The 23,329-nt window shown below is 40.6% G+C and overlaps 3 protein-coding genes across 3 annotated transcripts; 2 read left to right on the top strand and 1 right to left on the bottom strand.

Annotated features, from left to right (window-relative positions):
• Positions 1 to 8,520: 8,520 nt before the first annotated feature.
• LOC128743362 (probable ATP-dependent RNA helicase DDX47) lies at positions 8,521 to 10,114 on the top strand. The gene is made up of 2 exons (XM_053839918.1): positions 8,521 to 8,741; positions 8,800 to 10,114. Exons 1-2 carry the CDS (start codon positions 8,553 to 8,555, stop codon positions 10,111 to 10,113), a joined length of 1,503 nt encoding a protein of 500 aa, XP_053695893.1. The 5' UTR covers positions 8,521 to 8,552; the 3' UTR covers position 10,114.
• A 928-nt stretch (positions 10,115 to 11,042) lies between these two features.
• On the top strand, positions 11,043 to 12,930 carry LOC128743363 (transcription factor E2F5). Its single transcript, XM_053839919.1, has 3 exons — positions 11,043 to 11,406; positions 11,495 to 11,604; positions 11,922 to 12,930. The coding sequence occupies exons 1-3, from the start codon at positions 11,233 to 11,235 to the stop codon at positions 12,739 to 12,741; spliced, it is 1,104 nt and encodes a 367-aa protein (XP_053695894.1). The 5' UTR covers positions 11,043 to 11,232; the 3' UTR covers positions 12,742 to 12,930.
• Positions 12,931 to 14,187: 1,257 nt separating this feature from the next.
• LOC128740453 (putative gustatory receptor 2a) lies at positions 14,188 to 22,900 on the bottom strand. Its single transcript, XM_053835994.1, has 4 exons — positions 22,605 to 22,900; positions 22,046 to 22,310; positions 21,825 to 21,986; positions 14,188 to 14,253 (listed from the first exon to the last, which is right to left on the bottom strand). The coding sequence occupies exons 1-4, from the start codon at positions 22,898 to 22,900 to the stop codon at positions 14,188 to 14,190; spliced, it is 789 nt and encodes a 262-aa protein (XP_053691969.1).
• Between the last annotated feature and the right edge of the window lie 429 nt (positions 22,901 to 23,329).

Genomic DNA, 23,329 nt, shown 5'->3' with positions numbered 1-23,329 from the left:
ATTATCATATTTTTATCCGTGTCGCTTTGACTGGAACGAAACGTCTGCTTTTGTTGCCAGTTTCTTGGTGTTGTCGGCGGTGCCCGAAACGGTGGCCACCAGCACCATCGAAAGTTTGCTCTATAATATTTGTGAAACAGAGTTTTTCAGATCGCTCGACTTGTTCATTCAGTGTTTGCTTCCAGTATCCAGTCAAAGTAGCACGCGTTTTTTGGTTTTCTCCTACTTAGAAGACTTCTACTTAGACAAATTCGTTACTAAACGGCTCTGTTTCTGCAATTTTAATTGTCGTGTGTAATTGTTAGGTGTTTAATCCGAGGAAACATGCCGAAAATACACCAAAAAAATTACTTAAAAAAAGTATTGTGAAAGGTAAGCTAAATTTATGGTTATGGTTATGTTATGTTATGGGCAGTTGCTAAATCAGCATGTTTTATAAATTTTTAGTTGCAAACGAGGCAATTATACCACCTCAAAACCAAACGCAACACCTTGATTCCGTGACTCCTGCTCTATCCAACGATGATGGATGTAATGTTACTCTGGAACCGGATATAGATTCTAACTATCTAAAGTTCCGTTGTGCGTATTGTTAGAATCCTAAAATAGACAGATAAACATTTTCGTTGTAATTTATACTAGGTATTCAATGTTTAATAGTTCTGCTGATGAAAATAAAACGGAAAAGTTTCATCTTTTCTTTGTTTATACATTTGATTTCCTTATGTTCATTCAATTTTGACGTAGGACTACGTCTTACGGCAAGTTTTTAGATAGGGTGTCATTCCAAAAAATCGAAAAATGCGAGCGTCACGAAAAATGAAAGGTTTTGAGCGCTAATAGCTCAGCGGGTTTCCGATCGATTTTCAATATTCTTACACCAATCGATCGGAAAATCTTCTAAGAATTAACCCAAACGAAGAAAAGTATGGATTCTTGATGTTGAACTATTGAAAAATTGAAAATAATGAACCTATGTTTTTCTAGAATTCACGTTTCGTGATTGGTTGGAAGATTCTTTACGATGATCTAAACCTATACCAATTTGATATCTGTGCTTGGGAAGTAAGCTAAAACAAGTGACAAAGTTTCCCCATTTTAAAAAGATTTCTTAACACCGCGGTTCAACCTAGACCATTTTGATGTCCTTGCTTGGGAAGTACGCCAGAGAGAGTGGCAAAGCCCCCTTGTACCAACAGATTTCGTACGAACGCGATTAAACCTAGTCCAATCTGATGTCTGTGTTCGGGAAGTGTGCCAGAAAAAGTGACACAAGTTCGTTGTCCCAACAGATCGCAAATTCTTTACTGCGTGACGATTAAACCTCGGCGAATTTGATATCTGTGTTGGAAAAATGTGCTACAGCCGTAGTATTCGGTTATAATACGGCTCTGTATGAATACGCATGGTTGCCGTTTAGAAGTGTTTATCACTACATGTGATGTTGCTAAAATAGGATTGAATTGGTAAAATCCCTTCAACGTGGGAAACCATGGTTAATAAAAACAATCTAAGGTAGCAGGAAAGTAATAGTTTGTGTTCTTGATTTTGTTAAATTGTTGTTAAATGTAGCATGTATACATGTTGCATATAGCATGTATACATGAAGAATCGAATGATTACAAGCATGAATACATGCTATTATCACTACAAAGAGACTTACGTAGTCCTGCGTCACCTATATATGCGGTCGTGTCTTGTACACAACCCCTCTGAGTTTTTTTGTTATTATGTGATTTTAGTAGTTGCGGTCAATGGTCGTTCGGCGGACGATTCGACGACTTCCCCATCACATACTTCGAATTCCGAGACGGACCGGGAGAAAAACGTTTCAGTTAAAGGTATGTACGAAAAAATGTCTACTGTATAGTTATTTTTTTGTTTTACCTTATATATCTAGAGACCAACACGAACGTAATTTATTAGGAATACTAGCAGACCCGAGAAACTTCGTATTGCCACAAATTAAACTGTGTTGTACATAAATCCTGAATCTCGGATGGCTTTTGTTACAATCTTGAGTTTTGCAAGTTTCTAGGGAGTTCATGGGTGTTTTAATATACAAATTTTCCTCACAGTAAAGTAGAAAACAACTCCCCCCATTGCTTAGCCTGATAAAATAAAGCGGATAGCATTTAATTATTCTCCATTATTACAAACCATTTCGCCGAATACCATTTTGCGGAACACCAATTCTCGGCTGACCATACCCCGGAATATAGAGTTTCGCAGAATACCATTTCGCGAAAAACCTTACGCGGGATGTACCAGTTCACAGAAAATCTCTTCGTAGAAAGGATCATTTCGCAGGGGTGACCCAACCGAAAGAAAGTAATAGAGATCAGTAGATCTAGGAAAATAAATAAACCTAGATACCCAAGTAACATTTTTGTTGTATAATAGCTTATCAAGCACTTGTTCCTCGGGAATTAGCTACACAATAGTTTAATAAGTTTTTATACAACAAAAATGTTACTTGGGTAGAGGTGATCTCTACGGGGGGCTGTCCCCCGCAGTGGCCGGCCGTTCCGACGGCAGGTCGCCGGCAACACTCGCGGCCTGTGGCCGTCTCACGCTGAATTATCTAATGTTACTATTGATAGTTTTTGGTGGTCTTGTTATTGATTGATGTTTTATGTAGAGTGACTATATACAGAGTGGCGACAAGTCATCCCAAATGTATGCAATGCGGTTTTTCCAAGGTTTTTCTTTCTCTTTCCTGCACACGCGTTGGATAGGTCGTCTGCTCGATTGGAATGACACTGACAGTTAATTATCATTCCAATTTTGACATTGTCGCCACTCTGTATATAGTCACTCTAGTTTTATGAAAGAGTCTAAAATTTCTCGAGTTCGATTAGTTTTGAGTTACGCAAAAATTTCTGTTTTATTTGTATGAGAGTCCTCAGCCCCCTACCACAAGGGTGAGCCCCCACATGCCAAATTTGGTTCCATTTGCTTGATTAGTTCTCGAGTTATGAGGAAATTTGTATTTCATTTTTATGGGAGCCCCCCCCCCCTCATAAAAAGGTAAGGGGTCCTAATTCATCATAGAAAAAATTTCTGTCCCCTAAAAGCCGCATGTGCCAAATTTGGTTCAATTTGCTTGATTAGTTTCCAAATTTTGAGGAAATTTGTATTTCATTTGCATGGGAGCCCCCTCTTAAAGGCGAGAGGGGTCATAATTCCCTTCCTATAAATGGTGAGGGTCTCAATTCGCCATATACAAAATTTTTGCCTCCAAAAACACCAACATGCCAAATTTGGTTCCAATTGCTTGATTAGTTCTCTACTTATGCAGAAATTTCTGTTTCATTTATATGGCAGCCCCCCTTCTTAGTGGTGGGAGGGATCTCTAACCATCATAAGAACCTTCCCTGTCCCCAAAAACTCCTACATGCAAATTTTCACGCTGATCGGTTCAGTATTTTTCGATTCTATAAGAAACATACCGACAGACAGACAGAAATCCATTTTTATAAGTACCCAGGTAACCAATAAGCATTTCCAATGCAATTTAAAAGCAAGCCAATCAAGGCTGCTGATTTCTCCTGTGAACCAAAAATCGCTGCGCGTATCATTCGCACCGTGCTAACCTTTTACATATACACTCGCTTGCCTCATCGGTGACGAACGTATGTGCATAGGGAACGAAACAAGTGATTTTTATTTTATCCCTCTTCTGCATTGTCTTTCCATTCAGCGATTTGTTTTCTTTTACAAATAATCGTCGAACATTCGGCAATGATTCGCTTCAGTATAGATGTGATCCTAATTGACTCACAGGCGATGCGAAGCAACGTGATGAGAAGCGATGCGATTGCGAGGCGATCATATGCGGTCGCTTCATATAGATTGTTCTGTTGGCTAGCGCTGACGGTAACGTGTCTATTATTTGCAGAGTGACTAAATTGTTCAATAAGTTTGTCGTGTATATTAAAAGGACTACGTCTTCTGGGCTTTACATATGAGCAGAGGTGGGCACCGCTAACCGAAATTTCAGCTTCGCTACCAGCTAACCCGCTAAATCAAAACGTTAGCTAATTAGATAAATACAAAGAGCGAAAAATATTTTCTCGGATACAGGATACACATTTTTATGTATCTAAAAGTTGTATTGTAAAGAAATATGTAGCAAGATCTTTATGAAATAATATTTAGTCCTTTCAGTAAATTTGAAATAGTCGGTAATACTAATTTACTTTTGTTCTCGTAGTCTACGACTATAGTACGTTTTGATAATGTTCGCACTTATTTTATGTTCCCTGCTGTTCCTTATTTTGCATTTAAAATTCAACCTGACCTTGCGCTTTTCTGTGCAATTCCGTGAAAAAATTTGCAGGCATTCACGAAAAATGTTTAAAGACCATTTTCACTTGCCACATTAGCACATAACAAAAGGGTAAAAAATATTTCCATGCGACAAAACAGTTTTCTAGATTTTTCATTCGTACATTCGTTTCATTTGAGTTTTCCATCGCTGTGAAAGTTTCTGTGATAGCTTTCCAAATAACATTTTCACTGGACTGCTTAAAAAAAGTTATTTACATTTTATTGAGTTTACAGTTGGGCATAACCCCGCCGATGGGCAACTGTTTATCCCAAACCGGTCGGTAAAAAGGAAAATATTTTTTATGTTTTTTAAGAACGAAGTGTGTTCTGTCCCATGTTAATAGTTAGATTTTCATTAAAAATATTTGTTTTATTATATGCTTCAAGGATGGTTCGATCACTTTGACTCAATTTTGATTCATTTAACAGTACTGTCTGAGCGGAGCAAAATTTGACAATGTGATATATGAATCATTTATAGAACAAGTTATTATCTACAATTTTGCTGAATACAGTTTCGCTGTATCTTTTGTGTTTACGGTGCTACCATGCTAGTACCTCTTTATTAACTAAATGAACGTTCATTTAGTCACTAAAGAGTTACTAGCATTGTAGCGCCGTAACTACAAAAGATACAGCGAAACTTTATTCAGCAAAATTGTTGATAATAACTTGTTCTATAAATGCCTCATATATCACTTTATCAAATTTTGCCCGGCTGAGACGGTACTCTTAAATGAATCAAAATTGAGTCAAAGTGATCGAACCATCCCTGATATGCTAAGTTCCTGAAATTTCAAATTCCTGCATTTTCAAAATAGTAGGGTAAGTAGTGGCACATTTAGTAATAAAATTTCAAGTTTTTAGTAAATATACAATGAAATCCAATGAGCCTTTCGCTGCCATAGAAAGTTTTGTGAAAAACTATTTTGCAGATAATCTTCCTTGGTTGTTAAGAAAACTTTATTCATTGTTACCTGGTCCAACAGTTATGAATTTATATATTAAGGCATTACAAATATTTAAAACAGTTTTTGTCCTTCCGATGTTTGGTCACTAAAGGGGGGGGGGCGAAAAAAAAGAGATCGAGCCAAAAAATATGGGTTTTAAGTATTTTTTAGGTAAAGTTTAAACGTGAAAACCAAATCTATTCTAGCTTTTAAAGCCGAGGCAGCGCTAGCATCAAACGGCATTTGTGCGAACGAGAAAGATAGCATTTGGAAAATCTTGATTATTTCTTAAATAACGCTTAAAACTATTTTGTAAGTTTTCCGAATACATCATTGTGTGTAAAACCTGTATCTGATATGATATGTCACTACAGTTGAGTATTCAAAACCATCTAATGAAAGCGCACTCTCATTGAAAGTTTTGCTTCGTCTTTTTTTCTCTCTAGTGCGCTGGCTTGGCTTTAATACATACGTTATTATTTTACATGCAAAAATCTACAAAAAAAAAAGGAAAAAAACGGAAAAAATTATTTTTGGATGATTTTCGGAAATTTCATTAGGATTTCCACTTCTGTTCAGTGCGTAAACTAAACTCGTACACTCAATTTTCGAGCTTTTCACGCTGGCATGGTTTTTATGCACCGAACTTTACCTGCACCCTTTATTCTGCGCGATTCACTACCATCGCAAACGTTTGCTTTTTTCTTTGCTTTTTTCCATTCACGGCGAATACTCGATCGATTCGCGAAGCGAAGCGCTACGATGCGATGCGATGCGATGTGTTCGCCTTCGAACCCACATCCTCTACCTCAAGATTTGAATGAATCGTGCCTGATGCGATGAAAAGCCGAAGTTAGCTTGTTTTCGCTCGTGTGTATTTCCCCCTTACATGAAGCATCATGAACGTGTCAGCGTATCGACGCTACTGACTCATCCGTTGAACACAAGCTCTGTTGCTCATTCTTAGTACGATTCGCGTACGATGCATGAATTTGAATGCAACGAAGCGAATATCAGCAGCCTTGAAGCCAATAAGCATTTAAGTTGCCTTTAATGCTACTTAAATGCTATTTTGGCAAAATATGCGGCTACTTTACTGCTAGCCCTCTTATAGTGCTGACAATGCTTATTTGCAGCTAGTTACCAACAAGAAGAACTTAAATAGAATTGTGGATGCCAATTTACAACAGTTATCCCAAGTAACCATAAGCATTAATCTAAAACCGTATATTGGAAATAATTCGGCATCCCAAGTGCCAAACTTTTGTATATTAGCAATCTTAATGCTTATAAAACGTATATTAACATTGTTGATGCATAGAAGCATTAACGTAAATCAGCATTAAAGAAAGCAATATATGCGCATATAACGTAACAATATCATGCATTTAGTCAATTGCATTAAAACGAGCCGTAAGTGTTGATGAACGGCTTGTACTTGACTTCTTATTTTGCTATTCTGCGGCCACTATTTGTGCCCTCTTCCATCTGACGGTTGCCGTCTTTTTCTACCCTATTGGTAATGCAGGACAAGTAGCTATGATATGAGAGGGAATATCACCAAGATTTAAATACGACTAATTTCACCTCACTCAATCACATCCGCTATGGTTTAGATAGCAAAGGTGCAAGGAAACGAATGAGGTTGCATGACTAACTCCCGGTTCGAGCCCTGTCTAGGTGGTAAGTTTATTCAGCATTTCCAAAAATGGTTCTGTTTATCCTGCTCACCTCGAGATGCAGCAAAAAAAAAATCGCTTGCTTTTTTAGTTTTTTAAATCCCGACCGAAACTATTTTTATTTACCATAACAAGCAAACGATATGCCATCGATACTTTTTCGATACGTCGATAATGTAGACAAATTGACGTTTCGTTTAAGCCTCAAACAAACACTGATAATGCTTATTGGATGCTTGTGGCGTAGCATTTTAACAACCCGCTATTTCGCCTTTTTAGCATTATGTGAGTTCTACAGAAGTACCGTGTACCCCCGTTGGTATGGCTTTCTTTAATCTGAACATTTTTAATCTGTACCCCGGTGGTATGAATGCGTTCACATTAAAAACCGATCAAGCGTCACACACAATTGACGTTAAAGTGGACCGGTAAATTAAAAAAAAAGCAAAAAATCTTAATGCGTTTCCTCTTGCTCAGGAGCTTTGGCAATATAGCTCATATGCAACTTATCTCTCTCCAGCACTCAAAATAGACCATTTTAGTCGAAACTGCCGAGCCAATTTCGTATTATACAAACCGAACCTTTAGAATTCGCGCATGTTTGAGATGTTTTCAAAACGTTTGTTTTCGTCAAATCAAAACAACAAGTTCATAGGGTGCGCGTCTTGCGCGTGTGTGAAAATGAATAGAGTTACCAAATATTCAGATTAAAAATGAACTCGCCCAATCTGAACGCGCTGTTTTTCATATTAGCGGGGGTTGAGTGTATATAAAGAAAAATATGCTGTTAATCATAGTTCTGTATGCTTATACAATGTTGTCCCAGGACTAGTGTTTAGGGCTTACTGGCTACTTGGGTATGCAGTCAAAAAGCTGATAAACAACAACCTGCAGTACAGTGGACCCCCGTTCGTTTGAACGATTCCTCATGCAAACTAACGGGGTTAGTTTTTAATTTGAACAACTGGTAACCCTAAATATGCTGGAACTTGTGTGAACTGGCTGCCCTGCTCTTTGTTATTGTTTTGGTGGTTTGATTCAGTTGGCAGTTGCAAGCAGCGAATATTCATTCTCCGATCGGATTTCTACCATAATCGTTGGGAAAACGCATTGTGAAACAGATTAAACACGCTAGATCTGCACAAACAAATCGTGTTTATGTGCATTGTCTGCATCAGCAAATGATGTCATATTGAGTATGACGTTTGAACCATTTTTAATTTGCACGTCGTGCAAACCAACGGGGTTCAAATTAAAAAGTGTTCAGATTAAAAACGGTCAAACGAACGGGGGTCCACGGTATAAGACGCCAGGGATGCTAATAAACGACTGATTTACTGCTTTTACTCATTACTCATTTTTGCGTACCCACGGTTTTTCCGAAACTGAGTAGTTCTTTACTCAATTTTGAGTAACCGAGGTTGAACGTGTAGGCTGTTTATAATTGTCAAAATCGGTAATCCCTGATTTCGTCCCTTTGGCAAACGAAGTCATTTGTCATTCATTCATAACACAAACACGTTTTGCTGAAGAAATTCACGTTATTTCGTACGGTGACATCGAAGTTTTCTTTTTTCAAATATAGTGTAAAATGTATTCTTCCGGTAGTGAAGAAGAGGACCTCACCGATTTAGAACACCAAGCCAATGGCAGTGGTTCTGATTCAGAACAGCAGCAGGATGCCCTCAGTGACGAGCAGTCTGAAAGTGATAACGAGAAATCCGACCAAGCTAATGGCGAAGATGATCCAGACTCAGAGACAAAATCCTGGGAAGACATGGTATGTATAATCATCTTATTGGAAAAGAGGCAATAAATAGACATCAGTTTAATTTAAGGGTCTAATTGATACGCTTTGCGAGGCGTGCCGAGCGCTAAAATGGAAAGCACCATCCAAAATTCAGCGGGAATCGATTCCACTGGCACTGCAGGGAAAAGACATCATCGGCTTGGCTGAAACCGGTTCCGGTAAGACAGGCGCCTTTGCATTGCCGATTCTACAAGCTCTACTGGACAATCCGCAGCGTTATTTTGCGGTCGTTTTGACACCAACCAGAGAGCTGGCGTATCAAATATCCGAACAGTTTGAAGCTCTCGGGGTATCGATCGGAGTAAAGTGCTGTGTTGTCGTTGGAGGTATGGATATGGTCTCGCAAGCCTTGCAGCTAGCCCGTAAACCGCACATTATTATCGCTACGCCGGGTCGTTTGGTGGATCATTTGGAGAACACCAAGGGATTCAATCTGAAAGCGGTTAAATATTTAGTTATGGACGAAGCGGATCGTATTTTGAACTTGGATTTTGAAGTCGAGCTAGATAAGATATTGAAGGTCATGCCACGGGAGAGAAGAACATTTTTGTTCAGTGCGACGATGACGAAAAAGGTGAAAAAGTTGGAACGAGCCTCGCTGAAAGATCCAGTGAAGGTTGAAGTTTCCAGCAAATATCAAACAGTGGAGAAATTGTTACAATATTATGTGTTTATACCGGCAAAGTATAAGGACGTCTATCTGGTTCACATTTTAAATGAGCTTGCTGGTAACAGTTTTATGATATTCTGCAGCACCTGTAATAACACCGTTCGAACGGCGCTTATGCTTCGTGCTCTTGGACTAGGTGCTGTTCCATTACATGGTCAAATGTCACAGAATAATCGCCTTGCAGCGCTGAACAAGTTTAAGGGCAAAAACCGCCAAATTCTCATTTCAACTGATGTCGCTTCTCGTGGTCTGGACATACCGCATGTAGATGTTGTGCTTAATTTTGACATTCCGACACACAGCAAGGACTACATTCATCGGGTTGGACGAACGGCTCGTGCCGGTCGAGCTGGTAAAGCTGTAACATTCGTAACGCAGTACGACGTAGAGTTGTACCAACGGATCGAACATTTGCTGGGCAAAAAGTTGCCGCTTTTCAAATGCGAGGAAGACGAAGTGATGGCCCTGCAGGAGAGGGTCAGCGAAGCTCAGCGTACCGCACGGCTTGAGCTGAAGGATATCGAGGAACGAAAGGGCAGCAAACGGAAAGGCCCCGGCGGGCGAGGCAACGATTCGGACGACGATGATACGGAGCAGTTCAGTGGAGCCCGCAAAAGAATTAAGCAGGGTGGGAAAAATAAAGGAAAAGGAAAATTCAAGAATAAAAAGTAGGCGGTAGCTTTGGCTATTTTTTACGATGTAGCTAATCTGTGTTAGAATTATTATTCGGAAATTGACTAAAAGAACGTTGAACAAAATTGAATTTAATTTATTGGGGTAGTACATACGATTATTACCTAGTATTTCAAATTCATCATCAAATGAGGTTAACAACCGTCATAATTCTGATATTTCTTAGGCCATTCAGATATCCTGCAGTCTGCAGATGGTTCAGGCAGTAATTAGTATTTGTTATAATTTTACCTACATCTTCAGTGCGTCATCCTACCTAATGGATGGATCGAATAAGGCGTGGTCCATACTATCAAACCACATATGAGTTTAATCTTTCAAACAAAGATTTTGATCGTACTTGTCATTTGTGCCATTCAAAGGATATACTTGGGATTTTGCTATTCGAATTTAGTCTTATGCCAAGCTTGGGAGGAATGAAATAAAAAGAAAAATTAAGACCGGTCGTACAACTTCAATTCCAATATGTGAAAAAAAAACATTGTGCACCCCTCGGAGAAAAGTGAATCACTGTTGCCAGTTAGTGGTGTTCCATTCTTCTGAGAAATCGACGAACGTGAACTCAACTTGATTGCCCACTTGTTTGAACATCTGCATAGTGCAGTGAATTTTACAGTAGTATTATCAGTATTATAGGGCAATTAATAACTAAATTAAAATAATTAGTAACGTTCAGATACGTTGAATAGAACAACGGGAAACCGAGACGAGAAGTTTTCAAAAATTCTTTTATTTTAATTGCTTTCTAATCGAAAGCCTCACTCATCGATTGTCGGACATCTCTACCTCGAGTTTTTAGCGAATACACAAACCCAAATCTCTCGAAGCTGACATTTCAAGTTCTCGCTCTGTTTTGTAGATGCGGTGTCCGTGTCACAGTATGCATCTAATGGCGGAATTCTTTCCCCTATCGTATCAATCGGTGTAAATTTTCTGATCTTGCGGCGCGAATGGCCAAATTCTGCCGGTTCCGCTAGTGGAAAGTGTTTTTGGAAAAGTCACTGAGTTCTCTGGAAATGATTGCAAGTGCCAGCGTTTCGATTTTTGTCGTTTGTTAATAGTTTAAAGCGCGTGAGTGCGAGTGCAATTGAAGTGACGATGGAGGTGCAAACTACGTCGGCGGGCGGCAGCAAAAAGCGCCAGTCCCAACATCAGGTCGAGGACGAGGTCGATCCGGGAGCGAAACGGCTGGAAAAATCACTGTCCGTCATGACCGTTAATGTGGTCAACTTGCTAAAGAAGGCCCCCAAAGGCATTCTGAATCTTAGCGAGGTATTTTTTCAACCATTTGCGCGACGAATACAGAGTCGCCTTGTTTGCTTTTATTTTTCTACTGCAAGTTTTTGCATCTACGTTGCAGGCCACCAAGGTATTGAAAGTTCGCCAAAAACGTCGGATCTACGACGTAACCAACGTACTGGAGGGAATCGGTTTAATCGAAAAATTCGGCAAAAACAGCGTCAAGTGGCGGTAAGTAGTCCCGCCGACCGACGAAATCGTGTCGATTTCATATAAATATGTACATACTCACATGAGTGTGAAAGGCGATGTGAGAGTGGTAGGCGGGGCGCGCAAGGTTGCATTTCAAATTGATAAAAATGGCGCTCGTAGAAATAATCATCGGAGAAAATTGCGCGCTTAGCATAGAATTCTGTTCGTTTCGTGACAAGAAAATTTTTAAAGTTGACTTTTTAAAATAATGAAAAAAAAATTAAAACACTGCAATAATCGAATGTGACAGCGAAAGTTTTCTTATGATCTTATAATTGAGCTTTTTTAATTTTTAGCGGTGACTCTATTGCTCCGGATCCCCGCGACGTGGCTCGTCGCACAAGAGTTCTTAAGCATGAACGAAGCTCACTCCAGGGTTACGAAGAGATGCTCGATCGCCAACTGGAACTCATACGCCAAAGCACCGAAAACACCAAAGCCGATGATTCGACCGCCTCGTTCGCGTATGTTACCAGTGAGGATCTGACAAACGCATTCGGTGATGGTGTCATCAACGTGGTACTGAAACCTCATTCCAGTCGCCTTGAACCGCCAGCAGTTAAAGAGAGAAGTGCAAAGACTTTGGGAATTGTTTCCACCGAAGGTCTACCGCTGGATGGGATGCTGCTTCGAGAACCACACGGAAAGTGCTTTACTCGACCGATTCGTAGAGCGAACATTTTCCGGAAACAGAAAAGGCGACCGGCAAGACAAACCGAAGACGTTGAACGGGGCAGAAAAAGTGCAATCAAACAGTGCGATGCTGATCTTGATCGAATAGAACAGCAAATCGATGCAGTAGCAGAACGCGGACAATTGGAATGGGATCAAAGTGCTCAATCGCTGCACGAGCGCAACGCTTCCAAGTATAGCAGCTTTCTTCCCAACAGTTCCGTTGTTTCCGCGCAAAACGACGGTGGTGATGCACCGTTTTTCTCTCTAGAACCGCATGAAGAGCATAGTTACCTAGTAGCGCTCACTTCCAAAGACGGTGTACTGGACCTGTTTGACCTTAACGAACCGTCCACCGTTGAGTTAGAAACCAGAGACCAATCGATTGATCAAAATTTGCAACAAAACAGTAAGTCGAACAAAACTGAAATCAACCTAACGTGAGTCGGTGCCCTGTAATTGTTTTATAACTATTGTGTAGCCTAATGCTTCCCTTTTCCATTCTGGACGTTAGTTCTAATTGAAAATCTATGTAAGAATATGTGTATATGTTAACATTCAAAATTTAGATTAAAGCACCACGAAGTTTTTATAGTTTTCTAAAGATAATTGCACAACCCCGGGATTATAGTCACCGAATAAAGTATTCTATGATTGTTGCATAAGTAGTTGCTTCACTTTGCTCAGGCTATTTGCCAGAAATAGCTTTCCGAAATTCAAATGGGTAAACATTGGTAGAAGCATGTCCGGTAGAAACGAATCTCTAATATTTTTTCAATTTTTGGAGAGCGACGCCAGAACTGTGAAATTCGGCAGTTCATCTCAAACCAAAATAGACTCTCGATATTGAGGTTCAGCCTGACTGACAAATAATTATCGGTTATAGTAATTTGATAGTTCAATATTCTTATTTATTTCCGCCTTGGATAAAGTCATACAGACTCAATGGCTATAAATATACGAACGTTTATTATAGAATATAAATATTTATTGTCTTATACTGAAATGTGTTTGTAAGGTCAAAATCGAAAATTTCGATGAGTAATAGTGCGCTTGGAAAACGCAGCCGGTAGTGCTAGGCTGAGCAGTCAATATTTCCTTTTGTTAATTCGAATATAAACATCATAATCTATAATGCTGTTTGATGCGTCTAGCAGGCGGTCTCGTCCAAAGATGAGGCTTGTTTGCGAACGTGCGCGTTATCTGATAAAACGAAGAAGAGGCAAATGCGTGACCAAACATGCTCTTCGTTGTTTCACAATTTTCTATCTTTTTGTCCTGCCAGATCAGTCACCTCGACTCTGTATTCCGCTCGGACCTGTTCCGATAAGAAAGTATATTCTAAATTCCGATCGACGTGTGTTATCATACAGTTTGCTTCTGATCGAAGTAAAATATCTGAACGGAACGGGACCCATTGATAATTTTGATAAAGGTGAGTATAATGTCTAGGTTATCCTGAACGCACGTTTGAGAAAATCAGACCACACGAATGCGGGCTTCGTAACACTGGCTACGGAGATCAAATTTGTTGATTAAGGATCTCAAGCCCCCGAAAGAACGCCTGGGAACTGCGACCAATTGAAAATAACTGGACTAGCCATGAGCTAAGCGCTTCGGAAATTAAAAAAGTGAAATCGGAGAAAGATATGAAGAAAAAATGGATTTCTACATGAAAAACGTTGACCAAGATGTTTATGAGCAGTGTTAAGCGGGAAGTTCGTGCATTTGGATATGGCAGTGAAGTTGAATAAAACAAACATGGAAAAAGTTTAACTCTATGTTTTATTTTATTTACTGAAAGTTTGACGATGATCGGTTGAATGGGTAAATATTGTTGAATCTTTCCTTGTGATGCCATTTGATTCCAGACGGTCTTTACTATTTTATTCATGCGGAATCCAGTTGTTGGAATTGTATTAATATAACGAAATACGTTATCACGGAGCTAAGAACCTAAAAATGGAAAAGAACGGTTATTAGGCCTCTAACGGGCCTTCGCTTTCGGAGCTTCAGAGAGGCACATACAAAGTTTGTTTTGAACGAACAATACGAAATATGTGTTCAGGACAGATTTTATAACATTTTTACCAACATTCTGACCATGCGTTCAAGAGTTATTATCTTTCAAAAACAAGAATTCAGGAAATTTCTGGGTTGAGCGCTAAAGTTGAACGAAAAAGAGAAAGTCGGATTGGTATTACAAGGAATACAAATGAAGCGTGCCATCAGGTGGAGGCTCATTAATGACCATCTGTGAGTGTTGAGGATTAAGGGCAAATTCTTTAACTACAACCTGATAACTATGTACGCACCGACGAACGACAAACCCTATAAATTCTCTTGCCGAAACGGAGCCGGTAGAGTACCAGGGCGCCCTCCACAGTAATTTGCTCCAAAACTTTCTACTCACGGGTCGAGATTCGCTCTGCCTGATCTCTGACTTTGTGCTGGAGGGTGGGCTGAAACAAAAGGAGAGTCGAACAGTTATGGCCAGTAGAATGGCTGTACAATCGCTCAAACAATCTAAATAAATATATAACGTCGAGTATCCACCCCTAGGTAACTCAAAAGTTGCTGAGTCTCAATAAGAGAGATCTCAGCAAGCTTACCGGTCTTGCGACAGGATATTGTCCGAGTAAATATCATCTTCGGAATCTCAGCTTCGTACTAGATGATATTTAACCTCGGAATCCTTGCTCTGCAATCGTGGAGCACAAATAGTACGCAGACTGAAGTATCTCAAAAAGGGGAGATCTGGTTGGCGTCACCGATCAGGGTACTAGGTTCATAAACCTAGTCATCCCTGAGTGGCACAAGTCTCGCTCCAGCTACCAGCCAGTCACTTCCTCAATAAGTGATAGGTAAGTGTGAAGCGTATAGTAAAACAATAAAACGGGGCATACCACAATAGTTCAAAATAATGGACGCAGTGGCAAGAGTACCCAACAGAGGAGAAGATCTATAGAACCTATTTTGCACGACGAAACTGTCGGAAGCATACCTTGAAACACCCTAATCGAGAGGCCTGCTTTCAGATCGACCACGTCCTGGATGATGGCCGGTACTTTTCAGATCCTTCTGGAAACCAAACATCGACTTGGACTACTGTCTCGTAGTAGGCAAGAGTCGCGCCCGGTTGTCCAAAGTATTCAAATCGAGACCAACGAGCAAGATACGACCGAACATTCGGCGGTTATCAGCGGAAGGAGTACTTTGCAGCAAAAGTACTCTCGGTTCCTACAAGTTGAAGGAACCTAAACGAGCAGTGCAAGTATATCCGCGATGCAATCGGTACTACAGTGCGAGATGTATTGGACTGTTGCAGCCACTGCTAGTAACTGGTTTGACACAGAATGCCAACGGGTGACTGACGAGCAGAATCGAACCAGGAGTCACATATTGGCTGCAACTGTAGTACTCCAGAGTACAGAGAGATACCGAAAAGAGACTTCACCATCGCGTCGTAGCTTGTTCAACCATTGTACAGCCAATTACTAAGTAACAAGCGTTTGACAAGCTGTTATTCAACAAAAATGTTTGTCGCCAAGCACTGGGGAGGCGGAGAATTGCTTCGAAAAGGATCGACGGAATCTGGAACCGAACCGTGCCAACTCCTGTTATGTGCAGGGGTGGACTGGGAGCCAAAGGGCCCACCGGGCCTTTGTGATTAGGGACCCCAGTTTGCAATAAGTTTGCAATATTCTCATGATAGTAAATTAACACAAAAAACGACATCTACTCAAAAGACATCTGCGTTACAAGGACAGTAAATCGAATGAATATAGGCTTTATTTTGTAAGGCATGTCGTGCAATTCGACTCGAGTACCGTCGAGTACCGGGAGAGCGGGCAGCATAGCGGTTCGATGCTCGAAACAAAACAAACTCAGTCGTTATTAGGACCGAGTCACCAGCTTCTAGCGTGTGCGTCATATTAGCGGTTCACGGTACTTTAGTTTTGACGCATTTTTCTTCATCTTCGCTGCTTTGAGCTTTAGTTTGTTCAGTCACCACCACAGATGTTGTTCTATCGACAATATCCATTTCATGCTTCTTGTGAACCGCCGATCACAAGAAGCAAACAATTTGAATTGCGGCGATCAGCTCAACGTAACAATCCATTTCATTGGCAAAGCAGACAAACTAACTAGATTGGCTGAAGATTGTGCCTGTGTGTTGCTCCTTTCATAACAGCCTGTAGCGGCAAGTTGAACAGCCCACATGAGGGACCATCACGTTGATAAAGTCCCCTGCGAGGTTAGAATGGCCCTGATTTTCCGGTCGATGGTATCATATGCAACTTTGAAATCAATGAAATAATTGTGCGTTGAATTCTGTATTCATGGACTTTTTGGAGGATCTGCCGCAGCGTGAATATTTGATTCTTTAATGACTGTCCTTCAGCGAACCCGGAAGAGCACTTTCCACATTCTGATGAGTGCCACTGTGCATCTTTGCTAGCAATGCAACGTTTTCCTCACCTATCATCCATTTATATTTCTGCAGATTTTAAGTTATAGGGTTAATTACATGCAAAATTGCAAGTATCAAATAAGCTGATTTTATAAATGATAGGATGTCAACAGTTCAATATATATGAGTAGCTTACTGCGTCTACACGTCAGAACAGAACAGGTCATAGTGCAAACGATTCCCGTGCCGAGTTATAGCTATCCCTGAGATTCAACTCTTGGATTCTCCTATAAGAATCCTGCTTTTATAAGCAAGATATGCTGTACGAATCCTGTGCAGAATTTCTTCACACGATTCCAATATGAGGAATCCCAGAGACTCTGCGCGAATCTTTTTGGTTCGTCTTGGTAGAGCTGCGGGAAAAAGAACTCACCGTCTAAAAACGCCAGTACGAAGAGCACGCGCCCGCTAGTCCAGAGGAGAGGTTCGCCTGCAACGACAAACGGAGTTTCTACGAAATGGTCAGGTGCAAGAATTTTGCCATAGGTGATAACTGCTCTCCCTATCCTGTGTTTTAGACTGAGGCCGTTAGTGGAGTTCTTCGTCGGCGAGTACCAAGCTGGTTTTCATGAGGGTCGCTTCACGATGGATCAGATATTTCCCCTGCGTCTAGTAACTGACGAGTTCCGGGAGTACAACTTGCAGACTCATCATATTTTTATGAATTTCAAGGCGGCATACGATTCAGTCAAACGAAATGAGCAGTGACAGTTAACGCTAGGACATGGTTTTCCCATAGAACTAGTTACGTTGGTTCGTGTGACGCTGGATGAGTAAAAATTATGAGTCAGAATAGCAGATGAGACCTCACGTGCTTTCCGATTTTGCGGATGACGTCGATATCACCGAAATAAAAAGTAAAGCAGGGAAAGAAGCCTTTAGGTCATTTATTGAGAAATTGGGATTTACCATTAACCATTGGCGTAGCTAGGAACTTTCCCTGGAGGGGGCCTAGAGGGTGCCTTCCAAAAATTTGAATTTTGATTATGATCTTGTTACTCTGGCTGTCAGGGTAGGGAAATACCAGGCGGGCTTGATGAGGATACGCGGAATTACTAGATATGTCGTGAGTACAACCTGTCCGCGCATCACATCTTTATTGATTTCAAAGCAACATACGATACAGTCGGTTGAGACCAGCTATGGCAGATAATGCACGAAAACGGTTTTCTGAATAAACTGACGCAACCGAGCAGAGCTACATTGGAGAGAGTGTTGTGTTTCGTGTGCATCTCGGGGATACTTTCGAGTTACTTTGGGACGCGGCGAAAGTTGGAACAAAGTGACGGCTTATTTTGCATGCTATTCAACATTGCACTTGAAGGGGTGATCCGACGAAATCGGAATCTAGGACAAGTGTTCTAAACATAAATACGGCCAAGACCAAATACTCAAAGGAAACAAACGCGTGCGTCTCGCGGACGCTAACTTTTGATGGCGACGAAGTAGAAGTGGCAGACGGGTTCGTGTATTTGGTATTGCTGGTGCACACGGACAACAACACTAGTAAGAAGATCTAGTTGCGCATTCAAGCGGGAAATTAGGCTTCCTTAGCCCTCCGCAAATCGCTAGCCATACGCGATTTTCGAGCGGAAGATACTGCGGATGATATTTGGCGGAGTACAAACTGAAAGCGGAGAGTAACGGAGACGTATGAATCATGAGCTACAAGCACTGTTTGGAGAGATTGCCATCGTCATCTGGCGAAAGTCAGTAGGCTACAGTGCAACGAAAATAGTTCTCTTTAACAACTGTACCAGCATCAGGAACAGGAAGGCTCAACGTGATGGCTCGACCAGGTCGAAAGTGATTTGCGACTTCTGTGAGTGGGAAATTTGCAACGAGTGGCTCAATATGCAGTTGAATGGAGAAGAACGCTTGAAACAGCATGAACCGGGGTGGCTACTAAGCTACTGACGACGATGACAACTACACTTTTGCGATGCCTAGTAAAAAAGAAAATATCTACACAGCGGGAACATATACACTGAGTTTTTTCCCGGTTTCCAATTCCAATGAGAAAAATTTCTGGAGGGGGCCTGGTACCCCAGGCACCCCCTATAGCTACGCCAATGCCATTAACACCGCCAAAACGAAGTACATGGCGTGGAAATCCAAATGGTGTTGGTGCCGAAGAGGAACTGAATATATTTTGGTATGCTCGTGACATGTGACGATGTAAGTCGCAAAATAAAACGACTAATAATTGCAGCTGCGAATTGGCCTTTATGCAGGTATTACATTTTGTAGCTGAAGTCCTGTAGCTTGCAAATTCGCATAAAACTGACGCTCTAGAGAACACTAATCCTCTCGGTGGCTTTTTACGGACATGAATCATGGACGCTAAAAGAAACTGATCGACGAATGCTTGGGGTTTTAGCGTAAAATTTTGCAAAATCCAAAATGGAGTGTAGCGCAGACGCATGAACCACGAGCTCTATTAAAAATGCAAATACCTATGCTGTTATAATGAAGATAGTATAGTGTGGTAGTCTGGGCTGGGCTGGTCACGTGGCTAGAATGCTCGACGAAAGAGTAGCCAAAATTATTTTAAGCAGAGAATCAAGAAGAGGCCGTAGACTTCGGAGTAGACATCGCACTGATAGATGTGCCCTATCGAGGATGATGCACGTTCAGTTGGTGTTCGAGGGGTTTGAAGAAAGATAGCCTAGGATTGAGTACAGGAGGACCATAATTCACTCGGCACAGGATCGATAACGGACCGTCGCCACTGAAGTAAACTAAGTATGGAACCGACAGTTCAATATTTATGAGTAGTCAAATGACTGCGGATGAAATACTAATTCTATTTTTAAATACTCAGAACTGAAGCTGGTAATATTTTCGGAGCTTAGACCCCAACAGCTCTACTTAAATGATTTCATGAATCATGGGGCCCCAGCAATTGAACTTTCGTAAGTCGCAGAAAAAGTTTAATTGAAATAGAAATTTTGGTTTAAAGGTCGGGGCCCCAACAGTTCCATTTGAAGTTGAATTTTCACTCATCAAATCGGTTGATTTCATAAATCATGGGGCCCCAGCAATTGAACATTCGTGAGTCGTAGAAAGCGTTTCACTGCAATAAAAATTTTGGAAGATCTCATTTTGTGTAACGACGAAATTTTTACAGGGGCCCACTGGGCATTTGCCCGGTTGCCCGGTGGGCCAGTCCACCCCTGGATGTGTAAAGACAAGTAGAGGAACCTAATTACCGAAAGATCAGAGGTGGCCAGGCGTTGACAACAACATTTCGATGTACTGTTGAATAGTGAACAAGATGGACCTGTCAACAGAAAAAGAATAGCAATGGAGGATGATGAACCACCTGTGTATCCACTAACATAGAACAAAGTTAGAAAAGCAGCTAGAAACCTGAAAAATTGCAAAGCAGCTGGAAAGGACGGTTATAGTAATGGTATGGAATGAGGAGGAACTACCTACGGACTGGTTAGAAGGTCTCATACGCCGTATTTACAAAAAGGGTCGTCCATTCCAATGCAGTACCCATCAAACAATTTTGTTTAAGAGTAGCTTATTCAACTATTGTACAGCTAAAACCAATGGAACAAGTGTTTGATTAGCTATTAATATTATACAACAAAAATGTTTCTTGGGTAATTATCATGGCATTACTCTCCTCAATTGCGCATATTAAATTCTTCAGCATAGCCTGAGGGCGTTGTAGGAAACCATTGTTGGCAAATACCAATGCGACCTAGCGACAAATCCTCGATAAATTCCGGAAATTCAACTCGCAGAAACATCGTTTATTTATAGACTTTAAGGAGGCGTACGATTCGGTTAAACGAAATATAGCTGTTGGGGATCATGCTTGAATATAGTTTTCCAAAATAACTGTTTAGGTTAATATATGGTATCCTTGATCGTTCAAAATCAAACGCCAGAATGGTGGGTGAAATATCAGACTGGTTTGTAACGTTAGATGGTTTGAAGCAAGATGATCCCAAGCAACAATGTGAGTTTAATTGTACTCGTATGGCGATCTTCATGTCTAATTTTAGTCTGCAATGCCATCATAAGAGTGTAATAAAACCCAAATTGTTGTTTGGGGTGGGCTATCGAATTTGCTGCTCAACATTGCTGTTGAGGTGCTCAAAGTGCTATTCTAAGGGCAGACATCATGAAATCTCCCATGCTCTTAGGGTTTACGAACGATATCGATATCTTCGTAAAGCTGTAGAAAAGGCTTACATGCATCTTAAGGAGTAAACTGTGAGGATAGGACTTATCATAAATTTTACCAAAACAAAGTACATGATGGCTCGTAGAGACCGTGGTAGTTCTTCGGGTATTAAAACTGCGATGCTGATGGAGATACTTTTGAAATAGTCGACGAATTTGTTTATCTTGTTAAGTTAGTGACATGTGACAACAATGTGAGCCGAGAAAAGGTGGATAGCGGCTACCAATAGAGCCTTCTATGGATTACGTAGCCAGTATGTAGCCTGCAAATCCACACGAAATTCGTGCTCTATTAGATGCTAATTTTCCCGGTGGTACCCGGTGGAGGTGGTCCGATGAGATCTTTTCGTTTTGAGCGTAAGATCCTTCGATCAATTCTTGACGGCATATATTAGACGAAGGAGCGTGGCGCAAGCGCATGAATCATGAAATATACAAAGTTTACAAAGATGCGGATATTGTGAAGCGACTAAAACACGGCAGGTTACAATGGCGAAAATATTATTCAGCAGAGAATCCAGCAGGGACCGCCGTTGGATGTGCGCTGTTGACGAAGATGCTAGAACAGTGGGTATTTGGGGCAGTTCTAGAGTGGCAACCCGAGACCGAGAAGCGAGGAGAAGACTCCTAAATTCGGCCCAGATTTGATAAGCGGATTGTTGCCGAAAAAGTAAAGCAAGTAAAGTTCTACGAAGGGAGCGGGACTTAGCCATCCTGGTTTCCCTTTAGTTGTGCAAATGGCCATAACGATTGAATTCCACTCAAATTTTTCAAATTTTTTTTATCGTTTCTGATTTTTAGGTAACTTAATATGTTTAATAAATTAAAATGAATAAGCGACAATGTTTACCATATGAATAGTTCTCCTATTGACATCGAAAAATCCAACAGCACGAAACGCCATCTTTTTATGGAGATTTTTTAACAGGCACCGATTTATTTGACGTGTTATTTTACTGTCGACAATGTTACAGTCTTGAAAAAATCGCATGCATAGGACAGTTTCATTGACCTGGAATAGTAATGCATATTTTTATCTACCTACACCTTTCATGACCATTAAACACATACCGCCGTTGTTGCACTGTTGCAAATGCTAAAGAGTATGAATATGATTGTGCAGTGCCACCAAGTGTACAAGCACAAAGCTTTCAAAACTTCGATAACAATGGCCAAGTCTTTGGAGGCCAAAAAGAGAAAATAAAACGCCAAACAACACCTAACAAACGCTGTCATACACATTTTTAGGAAAAATTGCCCATAATAGTTATTGAAAGCTTGCAGTAGTGAATAAATTAAGTCACTGGCTTTCAACGTATCGACGATCTGCTCATAGCTGCCAAATCTTAAGACATCACTCAGTCGATTATTCAAACAACGACAATGTTTTCTGACACTCCAAACAAGGCTTATTACGTGAATATTATATAAATCAAATATCACCACCAACACAGCATCCTTGATCCCGGTTATTAAACCAATGGAGTGATAAAAGGGTGTCCAGAATATATAAACTATTCGTGCTCCTATCGTTACACTAATTGCGATATCAAACAACAATGAAAACCAAGACGAGTATGGCTCGCTTTCGCGTTCAACATTTTCAAAAATCTCGAAAAAAGCTACTAACTTCTTTTTGTTCAAGGCACTGTGCAAGGCAATCGAAGTTATAATGATATGCCAGTGACAGTAAGCGACAATAAGCACAAATGTCGATGTTTTGTCCAAAGTGGGAGCGAAATTCAATACCCACGGCATATTGATTATCATTACACCAATCGAAATGAAAATAGTTTGCACTATAATCACATGGCAGGTATAATACCAGTATCGCGTCTGTCCCTTGGCCAACAGGTTTGGAAAGAGCAGGACACCGAAAAGGCTCAGCAGCCAAAGCAAACGGTTTTGCAGCCTGAGCATTCCCATTCTTACTGAAACTCAGATGCCCGTGTTTTGTCTCGTAGTTACCTTTGGCGTTGACGTTTCCGCAACTTATGAATTGATCCAATCAATCACATTGAATTGTTAATGTAATTTGAAAATTCAGTAGCTTTATCACTGAAGTAGGTGACCTATACGAGATCTAAAATATGGCAGTTTTGCAATAGACGTTGACATTTCTAGTAAACCTACTATTCAATTCTGTGCTTTGTAACAATATACCTTGTTACATGTGTTTATGTACGTTGAAATTTAGGTGCAAGTTCGAGTTAGCAAATGATAAGTTAGAAAATTTTCGAATGAAACGTTGTGTGGGCACGACTTGCATCGTTGCATATAAGATAAAGCGACACCTAGCGAGGAATAGTAAAACGTTAGATAAGACAGAATACACAGTGTTACTGGATGGTATAA

This window comes from Sabethes cyaneus, chromosome 3 (assembly GCF_943734655.1).
Source record: "Sabethes cyaneus chromosome 3, idSabCyanKW18_F2, whole genome shotgun sequence".
In the NCBI taxonomy this organism is placed as follows: Eukaryota; Metazoa; Arthropoda; class Insecta; order Diptera; family Culicidae; genus Sabethes; species Sabethes cyaneus.
This window is presented reverse-complemented; position numbering and strand designations above follow the sequence as displayed.

Excerpts from the sequence above, each read along its gene's own strand:
- LOC128743362 (XM_053839918.1), top strand. The coding sequence starts at position 8,553 with ATGTATTCTTCCGGTAGTGAAGAAGAGGACCTCACCGATTTAGAACAC. Across the intron at positions 8,742-8,799 it reads CAAAATCCTGGGAAGACATG|GGTCTAATTGATACGCTTTG; the intron begins GTATGTATAATC and ends GTTTAATTTAAG.
- LOC128743363 (XM_053839919.1), top strand. The coding sequence starts at position 11,233 with ATGGAGGTGCAAACTACGTCGGCGGGCGGCAGCAAAAAGCGCCAGTCC. Across the intron at positions 11,407-11,494 it reads GCATTCTGAATCTTAGCGAG|GCCACCAAGGTATTGAAAGT; the intron begins GTATTTTTTCAA and ends TCTACGTTGCAG. Across the intron at positions 11,605-11,921 it reads AAAAACAGCGTCAAGTGGCG|CGGTGACTCTATTGCTCCGG; the intron begins GTAAGTAGTCCC and ends TTTAATTTTTAG.
- LOC128740453 (XM_053835994.1), bottom strand. The coding sequence starts at position 22,900 with ATGGGAATGCTCAGGCTGCAAAACCGTTTGCTTTGGCTGCTGAGCCTT. Across the intron at positions 22,311-22,604 it reads AGTGCCTTGAACAAAAAGAA|CTATGAGCAGATCGTCGATA; the intron begins GTTAGTAGCTTT and ends AAGATTTGGCAG. Across the intron at positions 14,254-21,824 it reads ATAGGAGAACTATTCATATG|GTTCTTAGCTCCGTGATAAC; the intron begins GTAAACATTGTC and ends TTCCATTTTTAG.